The following is a 25,391-nucleotide window of genomic DNA, read 5'->3' as shown; positions in this document are numbered from 1 at the left end:
AGCATAGCGCCTGTAGATAACAATACTGCACTGTATACTCAAAATTTACTAAGAGGGTAGAACTTAAGTGTTCTTAACACACACACACACACACACACACACACATACACACACACACAAAAATAATAATAAAGGGGCAGGAGAAAACTTTGGGATGTGATGGATAGGTCTGTGTCTTTGATGGTGGTGACGGTTTCATGGGTATACTCATCCTCAAATTCATTAAGTTTTATACGTTACTATGTACAGCTTTTTACATGTCAATCATATCACAATAAAGGCATTTTTTTATTCTAAAGAAAGAAAAATTGGTTTTAGCCCTAGGTAGCTGTGTGATCCTGAGCAAGTTTCTGAACCTCTCTGAGCCTCAGTTTCCCTTTAGGCAGAGACCATAAGGTGGCTGGACAGGGAGAGTCCCTATGGGTCATTAAAGGGCTAGTAGGCTACGGTTCCAGAAAGGGGAGCAGGCATGAAAAGTTGGACCCGCTGGTCAGTCAGCATGGCTGATGGCTGTGCCTGCCCCTTTGTAGGAAGGCTGGTGTGCCTCAGTGAGGCTGCAAGGGCCTGATTCTCAGGACCGTCACTTTAGTCTGGAAGCACAAAGCTGTGAAATGTTCCTGCTGAGAAAGAGCCACTCCTCACCATACACAGGAACCCTCCCACTAACACTGCCCTGTGTCCGACACTCACTCAGAGACGGGGCTGTGGTGCTGCCAGACTCACGCCCATCCCCAGGGGGAGGCCCAGGTGGCTGTGGGCAGGCAAGGCCCATAGATGTTGGAGCGGCTGGGCTGGGAGCCTGGGACCTGGGTTCTAGTCCTGGATCTGACTCCTCACGTCAGTGACCTTGACTTTGAGAGACCTCAGAGGATTCTGGGGAAGGGGCCATGCACGGCAGAGGGTGGGCGGTAGCCGGAGGGCCAGGCTCACAGCTCACCCTGTGCCCTCAGTGCGGCAGCCACACGGACACCCCAGCGGGTGAGCATTTACACGCTATGGGATGTGCTCGTCTTTAGAAAAAGACCCCACTACCTTCTCAAGACCATATGGGCAGGTTCAGGAATGAGGGCGGAGCCGGCTGCCTGGCCCTGGCCACCCTCTGACCCGTGCTACCAACTGGCCAGGTGCAGCTGTGCGGTCACTCAAACGGTTGGCCACACGCCCTGCTCACCTCCCTCTGTCAACTTTGACCGAGGTGACACACATCTAAAGGGCTCGCTCAAATGGGCAAGTTCTCAAATGGTCATTTCAAACAAATTTCAAGTAGATTTTGTATGAGGAAATGAGCAAAGTTTGGAGTTCCCTAAAACTGTGGGCTACTGTCACTTGCAAATGTGTTTGGCTGAGCCGCCTGTCTCTATGTGTGACAGCAGCTCCCTGTCACATGTTGTCTTGTCGGCTATGGGGTGGCAGGCAGGTCTCCCTTAAGTGCAAGGGTGTAGTAAAGATCACCCAAAGGCAAACGACCACACTGTGAAAGAGGTGCAAGGAATTGGCCCCTGCTCCCAGTGTAGCCACTGAAGGACCACACCCAGGCCCATCAGCTCCCATGGACGATGCCTTCCTCACAGGGAAAAGCTGGGACGCTAAGATCTGAAAAGACACCTGGACACACCTTCCAAAGCCTTCTGTCTGCTGTGGTACACACATCATCAAAGAAGCAACCGCAACCGTTGCCAAAATATTGGTCAAATCAAAACCACAGTGAGATACCATTTCATACCCTTCAAAAAACAGAAAACTAGTGTTGGGTAAGATGTAGAGAAATTAGAACCCTTGTGCATCGCTGGTAAGAATGTAAAATAGTGCAGCCACTGTGGAAAACAGTATGGAAGTTCTTCCAAAATAATTAAACATAGAACTAGCATATTATCCAGCATGTATACTCCTGGGTATTTACCCAAAAGAATTCAAAGCCGGGACTTGAACAGATATTTGTACACTGGTGTTCATAGCCAGATTATTCACAATAGCCAAAAGGTGGAAATAGCCCAAATGTCCATCACATGAATGGATAAACATAATGTGATATACACATGCAATGGAATATTATTGAGCCTTAAAAAGGAAGGCTTAATACACATGCTACATGCAAAATGAATGAACCTTGAAGATATTACGCTAACTGAAACAAGTCAGACACAAAAGTACAACCATTGCATGATTCCATTTACATGAGGAACCTAGAATAGACAAATTCATAGAGACAGAAAGCAGAATGGTGGTTGCCAGGCAGGGGCTGGGGGAAGGGGAAAGAGGGAGTTAGTGTTTAAGGGGCACAGTTTCCATTGGGAAAAATGAAAAAGCTCTGGAGAGGGATGGTGACAATGGCTGTACAACAGTGTGAAAGTACTTAATGCCCTGAATTGGACACGTTTAAATGGCAAGTTTTGTGTTATATACCTATTTTACCACAATAAAAAATACAGCCTGGTATCCACAGCGTACCAGAGAGCACGTGGGGAGGCACCAAACCCAGTGCTGTTGGGGAGAGGGTTTGGGAAGGATTCCCAGAGACAACAGCCTCTGAGCAGGAGGAGACAGAAAAGCAGTGGTGAGGAGGGGAGAGCTCAGAGGTTCAGCGGGGTCAGTATGCAAACACCACCAGGGCGAGGCCCAGCTGCTCCTGGAGGGCTGCTGTGTCCCGCAAAGGGGCCTAATCGGATTACATCCTAAGGAGAACCCAGAGGCTGCCGATCTGGTGGCGGGCAGTGCAGCTAACACACTGGAGGGATTAAGCAGTTTTCAAGGCCTGTGTGTAAAGAGCGGAACTGACCCAGCCAAGAGCTACTTTGGTGGTAAAATAGGTGAGGCTGTGTGTTGCGTGAGAGGCAGGCAGGGAGTGCTGGTCCACTCCACGGCTGCAGGCACGGGGATGCTCAGCCCACAGCGGGTGTGTCAGATACACAAGGCCAGGCTGGCTGTAGGGAAGCAGAAGCCTTGAAACGAAGGGCCAGAGAATCTGTTTCTTTTCAGAGTTCTAGTTCTTGATTTTGCTGATTCTTATTATTTTACTAAAGTCACATTTATTAGAACATGGTTGCTGGCAAAATTATTTTTGGTGTGCCATTTAGTGGTCATCAAAGATTGTAAAAATGTTGACTGGCTTATTAAGTCTTCACATGGCATGTTGTATGGTGCACCAACCCCACAAAAATCCTCATGAAATTTCACCTAATGAAGTGTCCATTAGGCAAAATTCTCTGGGGATCTTTTAACTGTTATTATTAACTTTTAGAATGTCAGATTACATGTCAGAAACGAACTGCTTTTATTAAAAAAATGTGTATTGGGGGACTTCCCTGGTGGCTCAGTGTTTAAGAATCTGCCTGCCAATGCTGGGGACATGGGTTTGAGCCCTGGTCCGGGAAGATCCCACATGCCGTGGAGTAACTAAGCCCGTGTGCCCAAATTACTGAGCCTGCGCTCTAGAGCCCGCGAGCCACAACTACTGAGCCTGTGCTCTACAGCCTGTGAGCCACAACTACTGAGCCCGCGTGCCACAACTACTGAAACCCGCACGCCTAGAGTCCACGCTCCCCAACAAGAGAAGTCACTGCAATGAGAAGCCCACGCGCCACAACAAAGACTAGCTCCTCACTCGCCACAACTAGAGAAAGCCCACGTGCAGCAATGAAGACCCAACACGGCCAAAAATAAATAAATTATAATAAATAAATTTTTTAAAATGTGTACTTTAAAAGATAATCAATTGGCCCCAAATTAAATCCAAGTCTACTGAGATCCTCTTGGGCTGTTCTACATTCCAAATTGATTCAAGGTCTCCCAACAAACTCTCTTTTCCTTATGCCTGCCCTAAATGGGGCCAAATCCACCCCAGACCAGGCTGTGACACAAGGGAAAGGGAAAGGTCAGTTCCTCCACCTAGCAAGCAGCAGCTTGCTCTCCGTCCTGGAAGCGGGGTGCAGCAGTGGGGAGGACCCACTGCTCCCTGACGTGTTGTGGCGAAGGTGTTTGTCAGAGACAAGGTCTGACCTTTCCAGGAACTCACGCCTGGGCCTCCCTGCGGTGATGGCCATGGCCAGCTCACTCTGGTGAGGACAGAGCCTTCTAGAGTTTAGGACATCAGGCTCTTCTCTTACAAAGAAGAAGACAGTGATGGAGTGAAAAGACCTGTAGCAGGACCCATTGGCAGAATTGTGGGGCTCAGCTTTCTGCAGCCCACCCCACCCCTCTCCTCCCTGGAGTAGAAGAGCTTGGGCCACGTGAAGAAGAGAGAGCAACCTCTCCCCGTTCCTCAGGCATTCCAGCAAAAGGCCCCGCACCCAGTCCTCTCCTTGGACTCGGAGAAGCTCACCGCCCTCCTCCTCCCACCTGCCTACCATCAGATCCTGTGATATGGTCAGAGAAACACCTGCTTCTTCCAGCCACCACAGACTCGGGGGCCACCCGCCTCCACCTTGAGGGGCCTGGGTAAGGGAGGGAGGGGGTATGTTCAAACTGGCTGTCAGTCTGTTTCTCATCTTCCCTGAGGCTCACTTCTGGAAGGCTAAAGTTTATCAGAGCACATTCTTCTTCCCACAAGACACCAGAGGTCTAGCCGTGCCAGTTTTCACAGGGCTAACTAACTAGAAACAATTCGGGACCTCTCCCCTCCTCCAGCTATCCCCCCACAAGCCCACATGCTCGCCAGTCAACCCTCTGACTCTTCCCACAATTTACCAATGCAGAATTTCAGCTCTAATTTCTGAACCCCTCCGTGGGTTTGGGAGGTGGGGATGCGGTGGCAGGAAGGGCTACCTCCCTGGAATGGGACCCATGGAGACGGGTGGAGCTGGGCAGACTAAGGCCTGGCCTCTCCACTGTTCAAGGACGCACATTGCAGGTGCGGCCAGCGGGCTATCAAGGGTCTAATAAGAGGTCTCTGCACAAAGATCCAGAGCTGGGGCCAAGAGAGGACCCTAGAAGGGTTGAGCAGCATAGGAGGGCTGTCGCGAGTGGGCTTTCCTTCGTGTCGTCTGGTACAGGAAAGAGAGAATTGTGCCAGGAAACAAGAGGGCAGCACCTTGAGAGCCACCCATTACCTCCCTGCTCGGAAGGGGGCACCGTTTGTGAGTGAGTAGGGTCAAATGAGGAGAAGGTTAGCAAGACCCAAACCTCAGAAGCAACCCATAAGAGAACAATAGAGAAAGGCAGCGGTCTTTCCAGTTAAGTTTTCTGGAAGCGAGGCCAAAATGCCAATCCTCGAGCTATCAGCAAACTCCTGGAACCTCATTCAGAATGTTCCACTCTGAAAGACCTATTTCCTCATCCTCCTAAATTCGGCCACTCCACAGCTCTTCCCGAAACTCTGGCAACGCCCACCGGCAGGCCTGGAACAGGTTGTCCTGAACTTACTCATGATTGAGATCTCAAAGTCATTTAAAAAGTGACTTGTTTGCATATCAGAAGTGATTGTGTCCCCATGGAGTTCACAAAGCCTTGTCAGTCCATCTTGCCCCTGTGATAACATGTGCTCTCTTCCAGCTCGACTAAGTCTCCACTTAGAAAATGATTTCTATGGGCACGCGCATTCTGACTTTTATTTTGGGAAACTAGGAGAACATATTCCTCTGCACTAGCTGGGGGCTGACAGCTGGTGGAGCAGTGCAAGGAATTCATATTTTGCAGTCAGAGTCAGACAGACCGGGTTCAGACCTTGGTTCTGCTCACTGGTCAGGAAACTCTCAGGATCTGAGTCTCTTCGTCTCCAAAACAGATACAGATAATCATACCTACCTTGTAACATTCTTATTCAGATGAAAAGGAATAGCAATGTCATAACCTGGGATATAGTGATCACACAGTAAGATCCATATTCATCCAAACAGGCCAGAAACGGAGAAATTTAAACAGATGAGGGAGATGGCAGACCCCTGGAGAAAGGCATTATTGCCCAGGTTTTTAAAGACTTGGGGACGGGATCCAGAAACTTAGAGACAAGTGAGAGCAGCGCTGGTCACTAGCAACGGATGGATGTAATAGAGGGGTTGAGGGCAAGTGGGTTGCTTGCAAAGATTCACATCCATGCAGGAAAAGACTGAGCTTAGGTGAGTGGAAGAAGAGGGTCCCCTGCTCTGCTCTCAAGACTGAGTTTCCAAGACTGAGACTGAGGCTGGACGCCCCTTCCGCACGGCCCCCCTGGCACTAGAGGGGCCATGGGGAAATGCCTACTTGTACTGAGGAGGCCATGTGACCAGTGAGCTGGGCACGAGAGGGCAGGTCCAGTGTGCGTTGTGTGACAGGCTGGGCACCACGCTGCTGCCAAGGGGCTTGCCTCAGCCCCACCCTACGCCCCGCCCCGCACACGTGCCCTCCCCTGAGGAACCGCCACCAGGCCTCGGAAAGAGGCATCACCCAGCTCAGCGCATAATCAACACTGTTTCTTAGTGGATAGGAGGGAAGCAAGACACACCCGAGGCAACAGGATGGCGGCTCAGAGCCATTTAATTTTAGTATTCAAAGAGAATGTGTGCTTAATTTGCAACCCCCCCCCCATTGGGAGTGAAGCAGAACTTATTGTTCACAGATTTATTAACAGGCTGATGAGGAGCAATTTGAAGGGGAAAAAAACAAAAAAGGATTAGCTGAGCCAACATGAGTTCATCAAGAGCTAGTCATGCCAAACGAAGCTCATTTCCTTTGTTAATGGGGCTCCCAGACTGGCAGGAAGCCATAACACAGTGTTATTTGAGTGGAGGAAGCCTTTTGACAAAGCCTGTCATGATATCCTGACAGATATCCAGACCAGAGGTGGACACGTGGCTGAGTCCTCTTGGGAGAACCGCTCAAGGCGTGCCCAGTGCAGGCGTGGATGGGCCAGTGTGACCTGGGAGACACCACGCAGCACCACTGTCCCGGACCCGGGGACACCTGAGAACAGCTGACAGATTTGTGAAGGACATGAATGGTGTGAAGCCGGTGGCAATGGCCAATAAGACAGTCCAAAGGCTGAAGATTCAAAATGAGATCCCAGGCTACAAGGAGGGTCTCCAGCAAAAGGGACTGAATCTTCTGGAGTCAGCTGCGGCTGCTGTACCAAAGAATCAGAGCCTGGGAGGCTTACACACAGCGGAATTATTTCTCACAGTTCTGGAGGCAGGAAGTCCAAAATTGGGGTGCCAGCCTGGTGGGGTTCTGGCGAGAGCCAGACTGCTGACTTCTCGCTGCACCCTCACGGGGCCAAAAGAGAGCCAGACAGCTCTCTGGCCTCTTCTACAAGGGCACGAATCCCACCATGGGGCTCCACTTGCATGACCTCCCCACCTCCAAATACCTGACTTCTCTTTGCCGTTTCCCCCTTTAGATCTCTGAGCCTCACATCCCCTGATGGTGGCCAATCCAAGCTCTGAATCCTCAAAAGTCCTTTTGTTCCTGAGAGAAAGAAACTGCTTCTGCTGGTTTCCTGCCTCGCGGTGTGGGTCGCTCGCTACCCGAATGTGCCTGCTGGTTCCCTAGTCAAGTCTTTGGGCCACAGGAGGTGTCTGGGCACAGCAGCCTTGAGTGTGGCAAGAAAAGCAGAAGCTGCTCCCTGTGTCCTCTGGGGGTCCTTGGGGACCCAAGGCCTCAGGCAGGAGGCCTCAATGGTTTCTTCAAACCACAGTGCCCCAGGGGACAGGGGCTGGCACCCTGCTTCTGTAGGGCTATCCCCGACTCCCTGACAGTTTTCCTGGGGCCACCATAGCCACTGGAATAGTAAGCAGCCTTCCTTTTCCACCCTGGCTGCTGACTCTCCCCAGGAGACCCTCCCCGCTGTCTTGGGTGGGCCCAAGACACACAGTCCACGGGGGGTCCCTGGGACGCCGCTCTCCCCAGAGGAGCAGGACGCAGGATGCAGCCTGGCCCCTAGGTGTCCCTCCCTTCCTCACCAGACATGGAGCAGGCCTGCAGCCCAGTCTCACCCCTGAGCCGCTGGGACCGTGCCTTGGAGATGCCCATTCTCCGCGGCCCCAGTTCCTTCCCCGGCCTTCCCCTGACACGCAACACAGCAGCCTGGTGTCTTCTGTCATTTCTCCACACGGGTTTCTCTTCTTTCCTGTACTGTGCGTTGAAAATGTGTTCCACATCAGGTCTCGTTAGCTTAGCTGGGCTCATCCGTTCAGGGCTGTTTCCCTCTCAGCTGACTTGATAACACCCATGTGTTTTGTGACTCGCCCCCCCTGCTGCTGTCCCCCCCTTTTCAGGTTAAACAGATCCAGCTGGCCCGGCTGTGCACCTCCCGCTCCGACCTTCCACCCACTCTCCGCCCCCAGCACACGCATGCTCTCCAGCCCCGCCTCCTTAGGCACCTCCACCCTAACAGCGGCCCTGCCCCGCCTCCACCTCCACACCCACGCAGACCCCACACCTTCCACCCTCCGCCCCCCACTGCCGGGCACCTCCTCACAGAGGAACGCCTCCCTCACACACACTCACGCTTACCCCGCAGACACACTCCCTTCCCCCACGGTTCCGAGCGGTCCCTCTGGCACCACGGCCGGGTGCTCCCCACTGAACTGCCCTCAGCTCAGGGGCCCTGAGCGGCTCCCCCAGTGGAAGGACCCTGCGTGGCACTGGGGTTCTGCTCCAGGCCGGCGTGTCCTCTCACTCAGGGGCCCGAGGCTCCCGTCCCCGGGCCTGCCCACCACCCTCCTGACCAGGGACGCCTCTGATGCACGAGCGTGCGTGAGAGACCGGCAACTTCACGAGCAGAGGACTAGAAAGCCACTCTTCCCTTTCCTTTTTTGACTGCTCCAAAAATACAACAGAGTGCCCCCGCCCTGCTCCTCCCACAGGAAGCCCCTCCCGTGTGCATCCATTGTCTGGGTGGGGCTGACTTCCCTCTAGACTTGGCTCAGGACCTCTCACAGGTTACACCTACTCCTACCAGACACTTGTTTCTGAAGACCCTTCTCTTGTCTCCCGGGAGAACTGGTCTCGGGTTGGCCTGTTTCCCACCTATCCAAACCTCTCTGAGCCTTCCAGAAGTGGTCTTAGAGGCTTTGGCTTGGTGGCTAGGCTTTTCTCTAAAGGCGCCAGGCGTATTTCCGGACCCCACTGACATTTAGAAAATCTAAACATTCATAAATGTCTGCATGGCCTTTTTAAAATTAGCCATGAGTTGTTAAAGGTCTCTGTGATTCCCACAATGTTCAGCTCCTCTTTAATTTTTTTCCCTGAAATACAGAGTTACTTTTCATTTCCCATGTTCATTTCTGGAGCAGCTTTGCTCCAAGGGGAAAGAGTCAGCAGTCAACACATGATAATAGGTCTGGGGGTCATTGCTCATGAGGAAGAGATTTCAAATACCACATCAAGGGCAGGCAAAGAGAAATGTGCTGAGCAGCTAACATGGGTGAAGCACTTTACCTATACTATGTAGTTTTAATTTTGCCCTCAGAACACACTGAAAGTGGAGGTATTATTGTTCCCATTTTACAGATGAAGAAACTGAGGTTCAGAAAGATGAACAGCAGCTTGCCTAAGCAGACTTAGCACCTAAATGGCTGAGCTGGGATTTGAATGTCTATGCTCTCTCCACCCAGCATACCAGGTGGCTCCAACTTAAGGGTCTGGGAATAGAACAGAACAGCAGCCTAAGCTTCAACCAAGAGAAATCCTATGCCTCACATGTAAAGGCGCAGCAAGGACTATACCAAGGGAAGGGCCCTGCTCCGGCTAGAGCAGAGGACAGCTGTACGGTGAGGACCAGGGAGAAGCTGCCTTCAAATGCCTGCAGGACACCCAGCGCATTCGCTGTGAGCTGTCAGACTCTCCAGAGGAAGCAGGAGCTTCCTCATTTGGGACCCTAGTTACCCAGCATATTACATGTATTGTTCTGAGCACAGCTTGTTATAAAAGCCACCGCTTAATGGTTACTGCATGTGCCAGCCCCTTGGCTAAATTCAGAGCATGCATCCTTCGGCCCTCACAGCCCTGCGAGGGAGGGTCCATTTTATACAGCTAGGAACTGAGACTCAGCTGCGTTGGAAGTGGCCCCAGGCCATGCTGTTAGGGGGTTTCAAAGCCCAGCTTCAGACCCCGGACCATCCAGATTCATGACATGATTCATTGTGGTGCGTTTAATGAAATTTGTGTGTGCCTGATGGCCCTGCAAAATTTAAAACTGAAGTTCCCATAGGAATACATTTGAAGTAAGAGTCGTATTTCAAACTTTTCCCACGAAGTGAGATTTTATGAATAATTTTGTTTGCACATATTAGCATAGCACATGCCCCCGCTGTACCGGCACCCACAGCTCCAGCTAGATCCCAAGGATGGCTCCTGGGCCCAAGTCCTCCTTATCCCAACCCCCTGGCACTGGGAAGATGCCCTGAAAGTAGCCCAGCCCTGAGCACTTACAGTTGCTGCTCTGATCCCAGCCAGTGTAAAGGAGACTGGGTCCTATTGTTGTAAATGGAACTTACACAAACAAAAAAACAACGAAGCTCACCCTCCTAGACAGCGATTCCTCCCTGCAGGCTGACAGGCAAGCTCTGAGGTCCCTCTCACAGGCCCCTTCTTTCCTCTCTCAGTGGAGGTGGGCTAAGAGCACTGAGGCAGAGAGTTTGCCTCAGAGCAGGGACGATGGTGGTGGAAAGGACCCAAGACGCCTGCCCGTCCATCCCTAACAAGGAGCCGAGTGATTGCTTTCAGAGACCCACAGGTCTCCAGCCACTCTCTGTGGTGGCTGCTCTGTGTGATGCAAATGCCCTTGGTATTCGGCCCAGGCTGGGGGAGCCAGCCCCCAGGCTAAGCAGGCCATGGTGTGTGGCGCCTAGCAGGATGCCCTCCCCGAAGCCCGGCCCCAGCACCCCAGGTTCCCTTGATTTCATTCACCCAGTCTTCATGGTGACAGGGAAGGGCAGGGACCACGTGTCTGGAGCAAGCTTGGCACATGGCTCTCAGAGGTGGCCAGCAACTCCTGATTCTCCTTCAGAGCTGGCTTCAGACCCCTTGTCTAGACCGAGGGGGAGGAAGAGCTTAGACCCCTAAGCTTGGGTCTGTCTTCCTCCTGGGCCTACTTGAAGCAAGACTCAGGCTTAAACAGTCCAAATAGATCCAAGGCCACATTGAATTTATGGTGGGGAGGTGGGGAGAAGATTCCCAACCCAACAAACATTTCATCATTACACGTCGCTGTTCCTGCTCCGTTCTTTTTCCATTCCAGCTACCCACCTCCCCACTGTAGGTCTCACAGCCTATAAAGCATTCCCGTTTGGCATTCTTAGTGACTCCTCTCTTGGACCTGATCTGCATATATGACTAAAAACAAGCCTGGTATTTGAGCAAACAGGAATTCGTTAGTTATCCCCTCAGCACATCCCCGAGGCGGCCGGTCTATCCTCAGACATCTTCAGCTCCAGTACAGCAGACAGAGAATAAGCATTTAGGGACTGGGCCTCTCACTTGCTGCGCCTCACAAAACCACTGCCACATACCATATCCCTTAAAACAAGGGCAAATTGATTCCACTCCAATACATTATCGTAAAATTAGCTCCAAAGCAGTGATGTTCTCAGGCTGCCAAGTAAATGCAAATAGAAAACCACCCTTGGGGCTATTTCCTACCCAGACCACACAAAATTTCCACGGGGGGTGGGGCGGGGAATGACACTGCCAATGACCTCACCATCAAATATTACAGAACATAAAGGAAACACTCCACCATAAACAAGAGCAAGCAGACACAGAATGTGGGAGGATTCGCAATCTCAAAATTTGCGCTAATAAAACAATCCAAAAAGGACTATAAAATAAATACACTTAAAATAGTTGAAGGGGGGGCTTCCCTGGTGGCGCAGTGGTTGAGAGTCCGCCTGCCGATGCAGGGGACGCGTGTTCGTGCCCCGGTCCGGGAAGATCCCACGTGCCGCGGAGCGGCTGGGTCCGTGAGCCATGGCCGCTGAGCCTGCGCGTCCGGAGCCTGTGCTCCGCAACGGGAGAGGCCACGACAGTAAAGAGGCCCGCGTACCACAAAAAAAAAAAAAAATAGTTGAAGGGGGCTTCCCTGGTGACGCAGTGGTTGAGAGTCTGCCTGCCGATGCAGGGGACGCGGGTTCATGCCCCGCTCCGGGAAGATCCCACCGAGCCTGCGTGTCCGGAGCCTGTGCTCTGCATCGGGAGAGGCCACAACAGTGAGAGGCCCACGTACCGCAAAAAAAGAAAAAAAATAGTTGAAGAAACTAAAATGAAAATAGAAATCATAAGGAAATACCAAGAAACCATGAACATAGGGCAGATAGATTTGAAAAACTATTTGAAAATAATGCTAAAGGAAAAAGAAATAATGCTAAAGGATGTACTTCAGGAAAAAAGAAGTTAAATCAACAAGGGTGGGTGAAATGCAAGAAGCAATGGTGAGCAAAGAAACCAGTAAACTTGTGGGTAAATATAAATGAGTACTGAACTATTTATAAATAACAACTATATTAATAATGACCCCTGGGCAGAGGGTAAAGACAGGCAGAGATAAAATATAGTCAACAATAACATGGAAGATGGGAGAGGATAGTGGGCATCCAAACATCCCAGGATCCCACCAAAAGCACAGGAGGATTGAGTGGGTATCTCACAAAGTTGGTTGGGGTGCTTCTGGGGCAATGGGTACCACTCTGGGCTATGCTGTCCTCTCCCACCAGAAAGTTTCCTCGGCTTTTCTCCCCAGAGCATATCTGAAAGTCAGAACCTACAGAATCATGTACCCTCATCCCCTTGAAGCAAGCGTGGGAGGCCACTTACCCATGCTGGTCACGGTGTATTGGTAAGGTTCTGAGAGGAAGTGCGGGAGGGTGAGGACAAAGGCACCCGAAGCCAGGAGGAGACCTCCCATGCCGATCAGCCGCGGGCGGTGCACCCGGCTGCCAAAGTAGCTGACAAAGATGATGAGGATGGCGTTGCTGATCTGCAGAGAGAGCACAGGAGCCAAGTGAGACCAGAGGATCTGTCCTCGGCCACCCACACAGTGGATCTGACTGTCACAGCAGAGAGGCAAGAAGCTGACTGGTGTCACCCAAGGGCCCAAGCAGAGCTGTGGTGCCAGCTTTGCCGGGAGGGCCAAGCATGCAGTTTCAGCTTTCCGCTGTTGTCAGAAACCCTTCCCAGCCTCAGCCTTCTAGACCAGACCAAGAGAAGTATCTAGAGACCATGGGAAGCTCAACCATTAGGACCAAAGCTTTTGGGGCCAAATTCAAGAAAGTTTCCTATTATGGCTGGCTCCTAGGAACAGTACGTGTTCCCCAACTAAACCCCCTGAGGACTCTGACTTCATTGTCAGAATAACCACCAAGCAACCTTCACTACCTCGTTTCATCATGCAACAAGTCTCATTTTTGCAGACGACGCAACTGGGGCTCAGAATATTAAGTAACTTGCCATGTCCATGAGGTCAGGAGGTGGCTCAAAGACTGCCTGAGTTTAAAGTGCCCCGTCTTAACTACAGCGGTCTACTGCCCCTTGGAGAAGTGAGTTTCTGCCCCAGCAGCTCTGCTCCTAATCGGCTCTGGCCCTCCCTGGGTTGGCTTCCACCTCTGTGAATGAGGGAGGAGGACTAAAGCGCCCTTCCCGGGTGGAAACACCAGTAACTCATGTTCCTGGTGTTCCCTGGAAAGCATGCTCTCTGAGCCCCACCCAGAGCCAAAGAGGGGAACCGAAGGCCCCAGCTTGGGGAGCAGGGTCTTAAATGGTAAAAGAGGTGCTGGCAGATCTTCTGACCTTGACTCCATCCAAAGAGATGGTCCTCTGCCCCAGATGGTAAGTTCACCTGAACCAGAGGAGCCCTGGATGTCAGCACTCATAGCCCCTGCCCTGTCCACACCACAGTCTCCTTCCAGCTGTTAAAGCAGGTGTCCCTGTCTCAGGAAATAGGGACATGGCTATGTGGTACGTGGTATGGTATGTGGCTCTTGCCAAGATTGTCAATGACCTCCTCATTGCCAAGTCCGCTGGCCAATTCTCAGTTCTCTTCTCACTTGATCTCAGCACCATTCGATTCAGTTGAGCGTTTCTGCCTTCCTGAAACACTCCTTTCACTAAGTTTCCATGACACCATGTTCTCCTAGTTTGCTGCCCCTGGCTGCCCCTTCTCAGTCTTCTTGGCTGGCTCCTCTTCGCCTCCCTGATCTCTCAACTCTCAGAGCTCAGTCCCCACCCTCTGCTCTTGTCTTGGGGAGCTCAGCCAGTCCCACGGCTTTCCTCGTTCTGTATGCGCTTCTCATTCCCACAGGCCCCGCACATCCCAGAGCTCATTCCTCATCTTCCACCCAAACCCTGGTGCCCCCCTCCCCAGCCCTCCTCCTCTCAGTAGACGGCACCTCAGCCTATGAGTGGCTCAAGCAAAACGTCTGCGCGTCATCCTCGACTGCCCTTTCACACCCACATCCAACCATCAGCAGATCCCATTGGCCGGGCCTTCAGTGGCTCCTCAGAAGCCAACCACTTCTCACCACCTCCACCACTACCACCCGGTCTCAGCCACCATGGCACCCTATCTGAGCCTTGCCTTCTACCCACCACCACTCTTGCCTCAGAGCCCTGTATTCTCCTCCTAGCGGCCAGAGTGGCCCGCTGAAATGTCAGACCGTGTCCCCTCTGCCCAAATCCAATACGGTAACAAAAACAAAGTCGGTCCCAGAGCCTCCGAAGCCCTGAGGAGCCTGCCCCCTTCCCCATCACTGCTCTGACCTGCTCTCCTCCCGTCTCCCTCCCTTCCTCCACCCCAGCCACCCTGCCTCTTGCTGCTCTCTGGACACAGGGCCTTGGCACTGGCTGCTCCTTCATCTTACATGTCTGTGGGCGGCTCCCTTCTCAACGAGCCCTACTTTAGATCTCTGCTCAGGTTGAACCTTCTCATTAAGGCCTTCTCTGAAAAAGAAGGGGGGTGGGTGGGTGGGTGAAGGACATCAAAAGTACACACTTCCAGTTATAAAATAAACAGGTCCTAGGATGTCCCGTACAGCATGGCGACTATAGTTAATAAGCCTGTACTGTATTTTTGAAAGTTGCTAAGAGAATAGGTCTTGCAAGTTCTCATCACAAGAAAAACACTTGAACTATGTGAGGTACTGGTTGTTAGCTAGACATTGTGGTGATCGTTTTGCAATATATACATATCTCGAAGCATTATGTCATACACCTGGACAACTAATATAAAGTTAAATATCAATGATATCTTAATTAAAAAGGAGTTATTTAAATATAGCTTACATTTGTAAAAATTAACAGAAATAAATTATAATATATTTAAATATATTTATAATTTAAATATAATTTAAAGAATAAAGAGTTATTTAGAATGTAACCACCATGCCCCTCCACGATTTAATTTCTCTTCATAGCATTTACTCTAATCTGACCCACGATGTTTTATTTATTTCTATAAATAAATGTCATATTTATCATTAGAATGATATATGAGCAGAGATTTTTGTCTGTCTGTTCATTCCTGTCTCCCCAGCACCTAGAATGGTGTCTGACACATAACTGCTGTAAATGGTAGGTTTTTTCAAGAGGACACGATTGCCCAGGAGACCCCTCCTGTGTGACCAAGAGTTTATGACACACAGAGAAAGGGGATGTGAAGGTGGGTGAGGAGGCAGCCTAGTCTGATCGAGAAAGACGTGGTTCTAGGACACTCTGAAACCAGCACCTGGAAACAAAGCTTTATTCTTATGCTTCCTGGATTTAATTCCCTTTTTGTTTCCCCATCATTTTGCATGAAATGATTGTAAATGTCAGACCACATCAGCTAAGCTAACTGAGGCTGACTTGAAAAGGTCTGGGAGAGGGACGGGAGAGGGCCCCAAAGGGACCCAGGGAGGAAGGATTGGGGGGTGCCCCGCCCACCTGGAGCGGCCCTCCCTGTGCTCCCCGCAGCGCCTGGGCTGGCTTCTAGGAGGGAAGCTGGGCCTCTACAGCTGTTATGGCTGATGCTGCCTTAAGACCTTGGTCCCCAAACTTTCCTTCAGCTGTGGCTTTCCTTTGAAAAAAATTATTTTCCCTAATATTAAAAAAAGAAGAAGAAGCTGTTCTAGCTGAGGAGAACAGGAACTCTGCAGCCCGAGCCTCAGCCCCTCGGCCCGGCAATGGCCCCTAAAACAGCTCTGTGGACTTCGTGTTAGAGCATCTGAAGATTATCACACAGCCCATTTGTGACACATCCCTGCCCATGCCTCAAACCAAAGGGGCCCAGGGCAAACTGATAGGGGGCATTAAGGGTGGCTGACTGCGTCTGCTCAGCCCTGGCCGTGGGTGGGCCCGGGAAGCCGCTGCTTTACCGGCTGGATGCCCACCGTCTTCCCTGCCGGCCAAGCCCTCCTCCTGCCGCTGGTCTGTTACACCCAGCCCTGGTCTCCCCTTCTCCTCACCCTCTGGAGCCCAGCGAGACTGGGTGCAGCGTGAAGGCTCCCGTCCACTGGAAGCTGGCTGCACACTCCAGGCGTCCAGATGGGCTCACCTTCCCTTCCACCAGGCCTGGTTCTTTTTAGGCAGCTGCCTTGCGGTCTGCGGTGCCTTCAATCCCGCGCTCAAGCAGCTGCCAAATCCTGCCTTTTCTTCCTTTGCAGCATTGCCGGGGTCCTCTTCTCCCCGAGCCGCTCAGGCCTGGCTATGACAGCCGCCCAGCCATCTGACTTCGGGATACACTGTCCCTCACCTCAAGTGTCTACCAGGCACCTCTTCCAGAGGGTTCGTCTTCACGAGACTGTGCACCCGGGCCCGGCTCTGTTCAAGAAGCCAGGCCAGTCCCTTACTGCCCACCCCAAAAGCTGGGAGCCTCGAGCTTGAACATGAAGCCCCCTCTGATGTGGCTGCTCTCTGATCTTCCGGTAAGACCCCTACTTTCTTAGTCTGTTTCTAAATGCTTTGGTCAGAATCAATGGGATTGTAGAAAGCCCTTTGGCTGAGTTCCTCTCCTCCTCCACACAATCACCCATCCACTCCCCCTCAACAGACACAGATACACAGACACACACACACACACACAGATGCACACAGATACAGACAGACAGACACACGGATACACACACAGCCTCAGATCACAGATACACACACATAGTCATACACACAGACACGCACAAATACTGAGACACACAGAGAAACAGATATACACACAGACACACATTTTCCCACTAAGCACACACACAAGATTGTTAGGTTCAAGGAATTAACTTTCTTATGATGTTTGCCTCAAACCATGCCCATAGGCATGTTCTAAAACCTGATTGTTGAAAAGCTCATCTAAGTTTAGAAAAGAGAAAATTTAATGGGTGAATTATTTTCATTTTTTATTGAACTATAACCTGGGGAAATATTTTGCCCCTTATTTGCCTAATCAGCCTCCTTCCGCAGACTCTGCCACATGTCCCAGCTAGCCCCCTGCCCCTTGAAAAATCCAGTTGTTCCTGGGCCCACATCTTTGTTCCAAGCATGGGAAAAATAAGAATGAAAATTTAACCATCGAAGATCATAGATTCAACTATCATCCAAGCCATAGTGGAAGAGAGGATTAGCCTACACACCAGCTCTGATATTGATTAGCAGAGGTGCCTAGAACACTGTGTTGAGAAGGATTCAGAGTGTGGACTCAGCAGAAAAGAAGACTGCAGTTGATTAGTGATGTCTGCCAGGGTCACGGGTTAGGACTGTGATGACACAAATGTCAGAGATTTGTTTTTCTTGTGTCCTTCGTGAGTGAAGACAACATGTGCCAGAAGCATTATCAAAGTCACAGGCCAACGTGTAGAAGGGTGCATTCTGTGTGAGCGGTGCCAGGTCCCTGTCCTATAGGAGAGCACAGACTACATGGAGGGGAAGACCCCCGTCACTGGGCATCACCAGGAAGCTCAAGACACAGATGCACAATCAGGTAGACAGAGGCATACGTATGCACGTGTATACACACACACACATTAAAACACACGGACACAGACACACATCCAGAAAGCAGCAAAGGCATCCACGTGGGCCTGAGGGTTCAGAGGAGGGGGTTTGAGGCCCATGAGGCCAGCAGGCATGACTGATGGGCCTCAGGGCTGTACGTGTGCAAGTACGTGCACGTCACAGGGTGGAGGAACAGTCCACCGGGAGGAGGAGTGCGTGGCGACCGTCAGACAGACCTGGGCTCCCATCCTGGCCGCACTACACACGTGTGCGGACACTGGGATGGGGGTAGGCTTTCTGCTGCAAGCTTCCTGTCTGGAAGACGTGACTGTGAAGAGAACCCTCCTCCGAGGACTGCAGAGGGATCTGGCACAGGCGTGGCGGGGAGGGCTCCTGAGGGCCACTGCCGTGTGGGCCGTGGAGGGCGCGGGAGTCAAGCATAAAGGGGTGTTTCCAGCAGGGAGCAGGTTGTAGGATGGGGAGACTGGAAGGTGGGGGTTGGGGGATGTTGGAACGCTTCCCACCTTCTTTTCAGCCCATCCTAGAAGCTGTCTGGGGAGCCCAGACTCTACTGGGTCGGTTGTTGGCCTGAATTTCACTATGTCAAGGGGAGATCTAATTGCATTTGGGCTCCTGGGAGGGGGAGGCCATGGCCTCCATCCCAGAACAGTGGGCCTTGTGGAAAGAAAAGACAGGAGCCAGGCCCAGGGCACATCTCCTCACCTGGAGCCGACGATACTGCAGCCACGATGCAGGGGCTTGCTGCCTCCCCTACCCCTTTCTCCCTGGCTTTCAGCGACTCCTAGCTGACCCTGCCCTCTGACCTCTCACCCTGGCCTCTTGGCCCACCCTATTTTCCTCTAACTTTGATGTGCCATCAGTGAGGGACAGTGTAAACTCCACGTGGCTGGGAGGTCATCGACCTCTGACCTTGCCTGGGAGTCAGGGCCACTAAGCAGCTCTGGCTCCTGTTGCCCTCCTAAGACAGGAGCTGCCAGCCTGGGGCTCGTCTCCCCCTGGACTGGGGATGGGCAGAGGCCACATAACCCCGTGGGTGGTCACAGAACTCAATTAGAGGCACAGAGTTTGGAGGCAGCAGCCCTGCACACCTGGCACAAGCTGCAGCCCTTCCTGAGCCTGGTGCCCTCAGCTGTCAGCAGGGAGGAGCAGACTACCTGCTCGCAGGGCTGCTGTGAGGAGGTCAGGTGCCTCTAGAGGCTCTCAGCTCAGTGCCCGGTGCAGGGCAGCCTTGGGAAATGTAGCTGGCTGTCTCCATCACCCATGGGTCCAACCCCGCACCCCAACCCCCGCCCGTTCTCCTGCTCCTCCCGAGCAGCCCCCTCCCGGATGCTGTGATCAGGGTGGTGCACAAGTGGGATGGGATGGACTAGAGCATCCTGCTTACCTCATTCAAGCTGGAAATGAGACCTGAGGAAGAACTGGAGAGGCCAAAGCGCTTCTCAATGGTGGTGAGGCTGCTCTTGAAGTAGGCACTGTACAGGAGCTGGCAGAGCTGCAGGAGGCCATGGCACAGCACGAACATCTGGGGAGGAGACTGGACAGTGAGGCCTCTGGACAGTGAGCCCTCACCACTCACCTTGGCCCTCCATTCTGGGGCACAGAGGCCCAGCGGCCTGGTCCCGCTCCCCTGTTAGTTGGGAACACTTTCTCCATCAGGTGGTCCTAGGGTGAAATGTCATCATCCTCAGACCAGTTTCACCCATAGCCTTAGTCAACACATGTGAACCATTCCCATCATTCCTATCATTCTTGTCACATTATCATCAACGCAGGAAAACCACAGGGTTGGAGAAGCATCCCTGAGGGAAAGGCCTGACTCATCAGCCAAGGCCCAGGGCATTCAACACCTGGAATTGTTCTCTGACGGCTCTGCCCTCCCTCCTGTGTCCTGTGAGGGCTGAGGGCCACATTCATGTCACTCCCAGGGGCACAAACAAGCCAGGGGGCACACTGCTCCATTCCTCCCTTGACCATTCCCCTCCCTCCATCAACACCCAGCCTCCCAGGCCCACCTCTCATACCCCAGTGAGGCTCCAGGATGGGCTTTCACACCAGCCCATTTGAATGAAAACACTAGCCAAGCTTGTTACCACCTCTTAAATGGGGTATTTGTGATTGTGCTGGCTTCTCTCCTGAGTGGATGATGAGGGCCTGGAGAAGGCATCCTACCCTGCCCCCTATGCCTTGTCCTGTGGGTGGGAGTAAATGTGACAAGTAAATATGGTTGATGGGGAGGGTGGAGAGGGCTTGTGGTATCTGGAGTCGGCTGCAGGCCGAGCTCTCCTGGGTCCTCAGCTATTGGGCTGGGAGCAGGCTCAGAGCTCAGAGCCCAGAGCCCTGCATCCTGAGCCCCCTGAAATTGCCCCTTCTGGAGATTCATTCTTCCTCCAGGGAAGGGTGGGTGCCATTATGTTTCCTAGTTTGCCAAATCTCTTCCCTTAATTGAAGGGCTGGCATCTCAGGAGAGCAACTGGGGCTCCACCTTCATTTCTGTTTCCTTGTAAAGCCAAACCAGCCCCTCCGCAAGGGCCCCGCTCTAGGCTGTGGGATCAGAGCTGACCTCCCCTCTCCTACCTGTCAAGGCAGAGCCTTTATGAGGCCAGGGTGCAGCCCTAGTTGCCCGCCCGTGCATCCAAATCCAAGGAGGTCATCACGCCACGAAAGCAGAAACCTGTCCGAACTACCGCCGTCCCCGACCCCGGAGCCCGTGGGGCCTCCTCACTCCTCATCAGTGGCAGAAGGAAGCCTGTCCACCTGGAGCCAGGGGCAGCCCTCCACCCCTGCCCCCTAGGGAGGCTCCGCTCTGCTTCATTTCATATACTAGAATTCTTAATATTCTGTGTTAAAGGTACCCTGGAAAATGATCTAGTCTCTCTTACAAATGGGGAAACAGAAGTCCAGAGAGGGAGAGAGGGGGAATCCTAGTGCCCCAGAGTTGGGGAAACCAAGGGCCTGCGAGGGCAGGAACTGGCCATGGCTGCTCCATTGTGTGACAGGCAGGCCCAGAACCGGTCCACGGCAGGCATCTCAAGTGCCTGGCACTAAGCCACAGTGCCTGCCACATCCGGGACAGGCAATTTGATCTTGGATGCCTTGCCAGATCCTCTTCTTCTGACCGTCCCCTAAAGGCTAATGCCCCCCCCCAAAACTCTGTCTGTAGTCCCCTTCTCTGCACACGGCACCCTTTCTGCACACATTCATTGGAAACCCCATTTGTGGTGCCCACATCTCAGACCCTCCTCCAGAACTTCCCCCAGAGCTTTTACACTCAAGTCCATCTCACTGGGTGCTAGACGTGTCCACGTGGACATTCTCAGACCCCTCAGACTAATCGCTTCCCAAATAGGGCTCAGGGTCCTCCGCAACAAACCTCTCCAGTTTTTCACTCATTCCCCATCACCTTCATTCAGTTCCCTAAGCCAGAAACCGGGAATCCTCCTGGATGCCTGTTCCTCACCTCCTGGCATTTGGTGCCACTGCTAAGCCCTGTGATTTCACCTTGGCCTCTCTTGTATTTGACCGGTCCTTCATCTCCAGGTTATGCCTTGCCTCAGGCAAGATTCCTTCAGATTCCTCTCACAGATCTCCTGCCATACCCTCAAACCTTCCATCCCACCACTCCAGAAAAAGCTTTATCAAACACCAATGTGAGCAGGTTACTCCCGAATTAATACCTCTCACTGGCTCCCCACTTCCTACAAGATAAAAACCAACGCTCATGATGTGGTATCCAAGATGCTACAGGTCCTAGACCCTGCCTACCTCTTCGGCTCCACACCCTGCCGTGGCAGATCATGTTTCACAAAGATGGCTACACCAGTATCTCCTGTCCCACATACACCTCTAACAATGGGACAATGACTTTCGTTCATCAAGAAGTGGGCTCTGTGGTCCCTCCCTTTCAATATGGGCCAATCTTAGGTATTTGCTTCTAAGGAAGAGAAGAAAGAAGAAGTGATGCTCTGTGAGCCCCGGGGCCAAGTCCTGAAAGTTGATAGTGAATCCCCCAGCCCTTTCTCTCTTGGGACCCTTAGACCCCAGACATCACACTATAAGGAAGCCCCATCTTCCCTACTCAAGGGGGGTCCACATGGTGGTGTTCCAGCCAACAACTCCAGTTAAAGTTTCAGCCTGCAGCCAGCATCAGCGGCCAGACATGTTACTGAGAGAGCCTTCAGAGGATTTCAGCCTTCAATGCCAAGTGGAGCAAGAGTGAGCTATCCCCACCAAACCTTCTAGAGATGGCAGATCCGTGAGCAAACCAAATGTTGCCATTGTTTTAAGCACTAAATTTAGGACTGCTTTGTTATGCAGCACTAGAGCTAGAACACCTTGTCCTTCAAACTTCATCAAGGTCACACTACCCCAGAGCACACACTCATTGGGAAAAAGCTTTTGCTTTTTCTGTCTCCTCACTCTACTTTTTTCCTTTTTCATAGAACTTATTGCTTCCTAAAATTACATCGTGCATTTGACTTCTCACTTATGGACATCTACCCCCACCAGAATGCAGATTTGCTCACAATCTGCACAAAATCATCTTCCCGCCTTTGTCTGGATAACCCTTCGGTGGCCCCCTTGTCCAGCACAGGGCTCAGGTATGTGTCTAGTTCAAGGTAGCTTCCGAAAATTCCCGGCACCTGATGCTGACTTCTGCGAAGAGGTATCTCGATGCCTTGGCACATGGCTGGCATTTAGGGCGACATCCAGCAGAGGATGAGGGCTGTCATAACAGCCTGTGGGAGAGACAGTGAGGGCTGAACCAATGTCCAGGGCAGTGGGGAGGTGGGCAGGGGCCGATCAGAGGCTCCTGCAGAGGTTGAGTTGACAAGGCTGTCACTGATCCCAGGTGGAAGAAAAGGGGCAGTGTTTCCAGCCTGAGGGCCAGGAACGGGGCAAGGCTGTGTGTGAGACGGGGGTCCACGAGGAGGAGTGTAGACGGAGAGGGTGGACAGCGAGTTCAGGTTTGGAACACCCGAGGTTCTGAGCATAAAGCTCAGGAAAGACTGGTCTCCCTCTAACCAAATTAGTAAAGAATTAACAGGAGTGACTAATCTCTACTCAGTTCCCTAGCAGTCTCATGAGAGGAAGGTGAAGATAGTGGGGGGAAAATCTGTCTCAGATCTTTTCCTGAAAGATAAGCCTTTGCTTTTTCCAGTAAATACAAAACTCCCTTCAGATATGAGGTGGAAGACTCCACCTAGAGCCAGCGAGTGCCTTCCTCATCCCACACCCCCGCCCCCTCAAAGAGCCAACCGCACCGCCAGCTTTCAGCCACTGCAGTCCTGTCAGGTCAGGGTGCCTTATGGGTGCCCCGGCAGAAGATGCCAGATAAAGAGAAAGAAGTGGATGGGTGGTTCCAGCAGAGCTTTCTGGCCTGAGCCGCTCAGAGTCACAGCCATCTGGTCCCACCTACTGAGCTTATGTGGACAGGACCCAGGCTGCTGAAACTTACCGAGTACCCGCTCCATGGCCAGCGTGACATGGAGCAGCAAACACTCGACACCATGCAGGACACCATGCATGGATGCAGAACTCCACCCCTCGTGAGAACATGGGGCTTATGAACAAAAGCAGATGGCCTGGTGGGACAAGGAAAGGTGCGCTCATTGGGTTGCAACCCACCCCCTGCCACCACCATTTAGATGACATAGTGTCGTGGAATTTGATAGTTTGGGTCTGGGAGTCAAACAAGGTGAAGTTCACATCATGACTGTAAGGAATGGCAAGACCTTCGGCCACGTATTTGACCCTCTGACAGCAGTTTCCGCACTCGTAAATGGAAGCTGTGATAATACCTGTTCCCGCTGCCTTGTGAGGCTTGCACAGAGAGAGTCTGTGTTGAAAGGCCTGGCACCCTGCCTGGCCCACAGAGAGTGCTGCACATTCTGGAGGGATATGTAATAAGCCCAGGCTTCCTCCACTCCCTCCTCTTGCCCAAATAATGGAACCTTTCTGTTGCTTTCACGTCTCCTGTGACATGAAAACTCTAGGATAGAATTTCCCACAATGTCTTAGGCAGATCACCACTTCCTTGAGATGCTCCAAGTTGAAAGGATTCCCAGGAGAAAAAAGCTTGGAAAACTTTGCATGCTATAATCCTCCCTTGCGAATATTTACAATTCACATTAGCATATTAAAGGCTCTAAGAAAACCTTCGGTAAAGACCGTCTTAGCTCTGTTTTACCCAACTTTCTCCATAGCTTCTTTAGTCACGTACCCCCCTGTATATATATAAAACAGATTCTAGCATTCTGCAGAATATAGCTTAGGGAAAGATTCCATGTCCCTTTTGAAAGTAGCTTATGGTAGAATCTGGGTCTTGAGATTTCTTCACAAAAGGAAAAGAAAATAAAGGTATATTACATGGGCTGTATTATCTTTTTAAAAATAGCACACCAGCATTTTCTGTCTCCTCTCTACTTTTTTCCTTTTTCATAGCACTTATTGCTTCCTAAAATTACATCATGCATTTGACTTCTCACTTATGGACATCTACCCCCACCAGAATGCAGACTTCACAGAGGAAAAATGATGTGTGTTTTTAAGATGTCACATCTCCGTCTGGAACAATGCCTGGTCCTTAAATGGGGCTCATTCATTGTCAGGTGAATGAATATGTGTTTAAATAGTCTAAGTGATGAACCCACTTCCAGAATATGCATCCATCAGAGTAGCCATTTGGGAAGCTGCAGATTTGTTCCAATGATCTGTCCTCAATCATAAATTTCCCCTTCAGCATTGCTTTTAATCAGTCTACAAGCCACAAAGTTTACAAGGTACAAAACATCATTTGTCAGCTCAGCTGCCCCACTTACTCACTTGGTTCAGCTCGAAATCATTTTTTGGACATTTCTAAACTCAAATTAAAAAGTTAAAGATTTGCATTTATGTATGAAGAGACTTTCTGGGGTGGTAGAAATATTTTATATTTTGATTGTGGTGGTATTTACACAGGTGTATGTATTTGTCAAAACTCATCAACCATTTAAAATCTGTGCACTTTATTATATGTAAGCCATACCTTAATAAAGTTGATTCAAGGATCTTTTTAAAAAGATCTGCAACCAGGAAGGTATTCAAAATAACATTCTGAGCCTTTGCAGGGAATTCCACAAACAGTTTTAAAAAAAATACTATGAGCATGGGCAATGTCATTGGAATAGATCTGTTTATTTAAGGGGTTCACTTTGAAACCATCAAAACCCATGTAAATATCTATGTGTGTGTGTGCTAATATAAACATCTAGGTTTGTGTGTGTGTGTGTGTGTGTGTGTGTGTGTGTGTGTTAAAACTATACATGTCTTTAGGCACATCTTGTAGAAGAAAGCTCAAAGGGAAAGTTAACGCAGGGGGAACTTGTAGGGTGTGGTGGGCGGGAAGCTCTAAAACTTCTAACTGTTCATGTTCACAGCTCTATTCTTTTTCCAATCTTAACAAACACGAAGAGGAAGTTGGATGAGGAAGGAAGCAGAGAGATTGGAGTAGTCATGAAGATCTTTCTTTGACAATG

The 25,391-nt window shown here is 51.2% G+C and overlaps 1 protein-coding gene across 2 annotated transcripts in view; it reads right to left on the bottom strand.

The window, feature by feature from the left end:
- The window catches only part of SLCO2A1 (solute carrier organic anion transporter family member 2A1), a 77,874-nt gene that overhangs the window by 22,798 nt on the left and 29,685 nt on the right, over positions 1–25,391 (bottom strand). For both annotated transcript variants that reach the window (XM_067033774.1, XM_059064832.2), the window contains exons 2-3: positions 19,262–19,399; positions 12,721–12,883 (exon numbers count right to left, since the gene is read on the bottom strand). In XM_067033774.1, coding sequence (XP_066889875.1) covers positions 12,721–12,883; positions 19,262–19,399 — 301 coding nt within the window. The remainder of the gene's footprint in view (positions 1–12,720; positions 12,884–19,261; positions 19,400–25,391) is intronic.

Source organism: Kogia breviceps, chromosome 5 (genome assembly GCF_026419965.1).
Source record: "Kogia breviceps isolate mKogBre1 chromosome 5, mKogBre1 haplotype 1, whole genome shotgun sequence".
NCBI lineage: Eukaryota > Metazoa > Chordata > Mammalia > Artiodactyla > Physeteridae > Kogia > Kogia breviceps.
The sequence above is the reverse complement of the archived record's forward strand: the minus strand, read 5'-3'. Positions and strand labels throughout refer to the sequence as shown.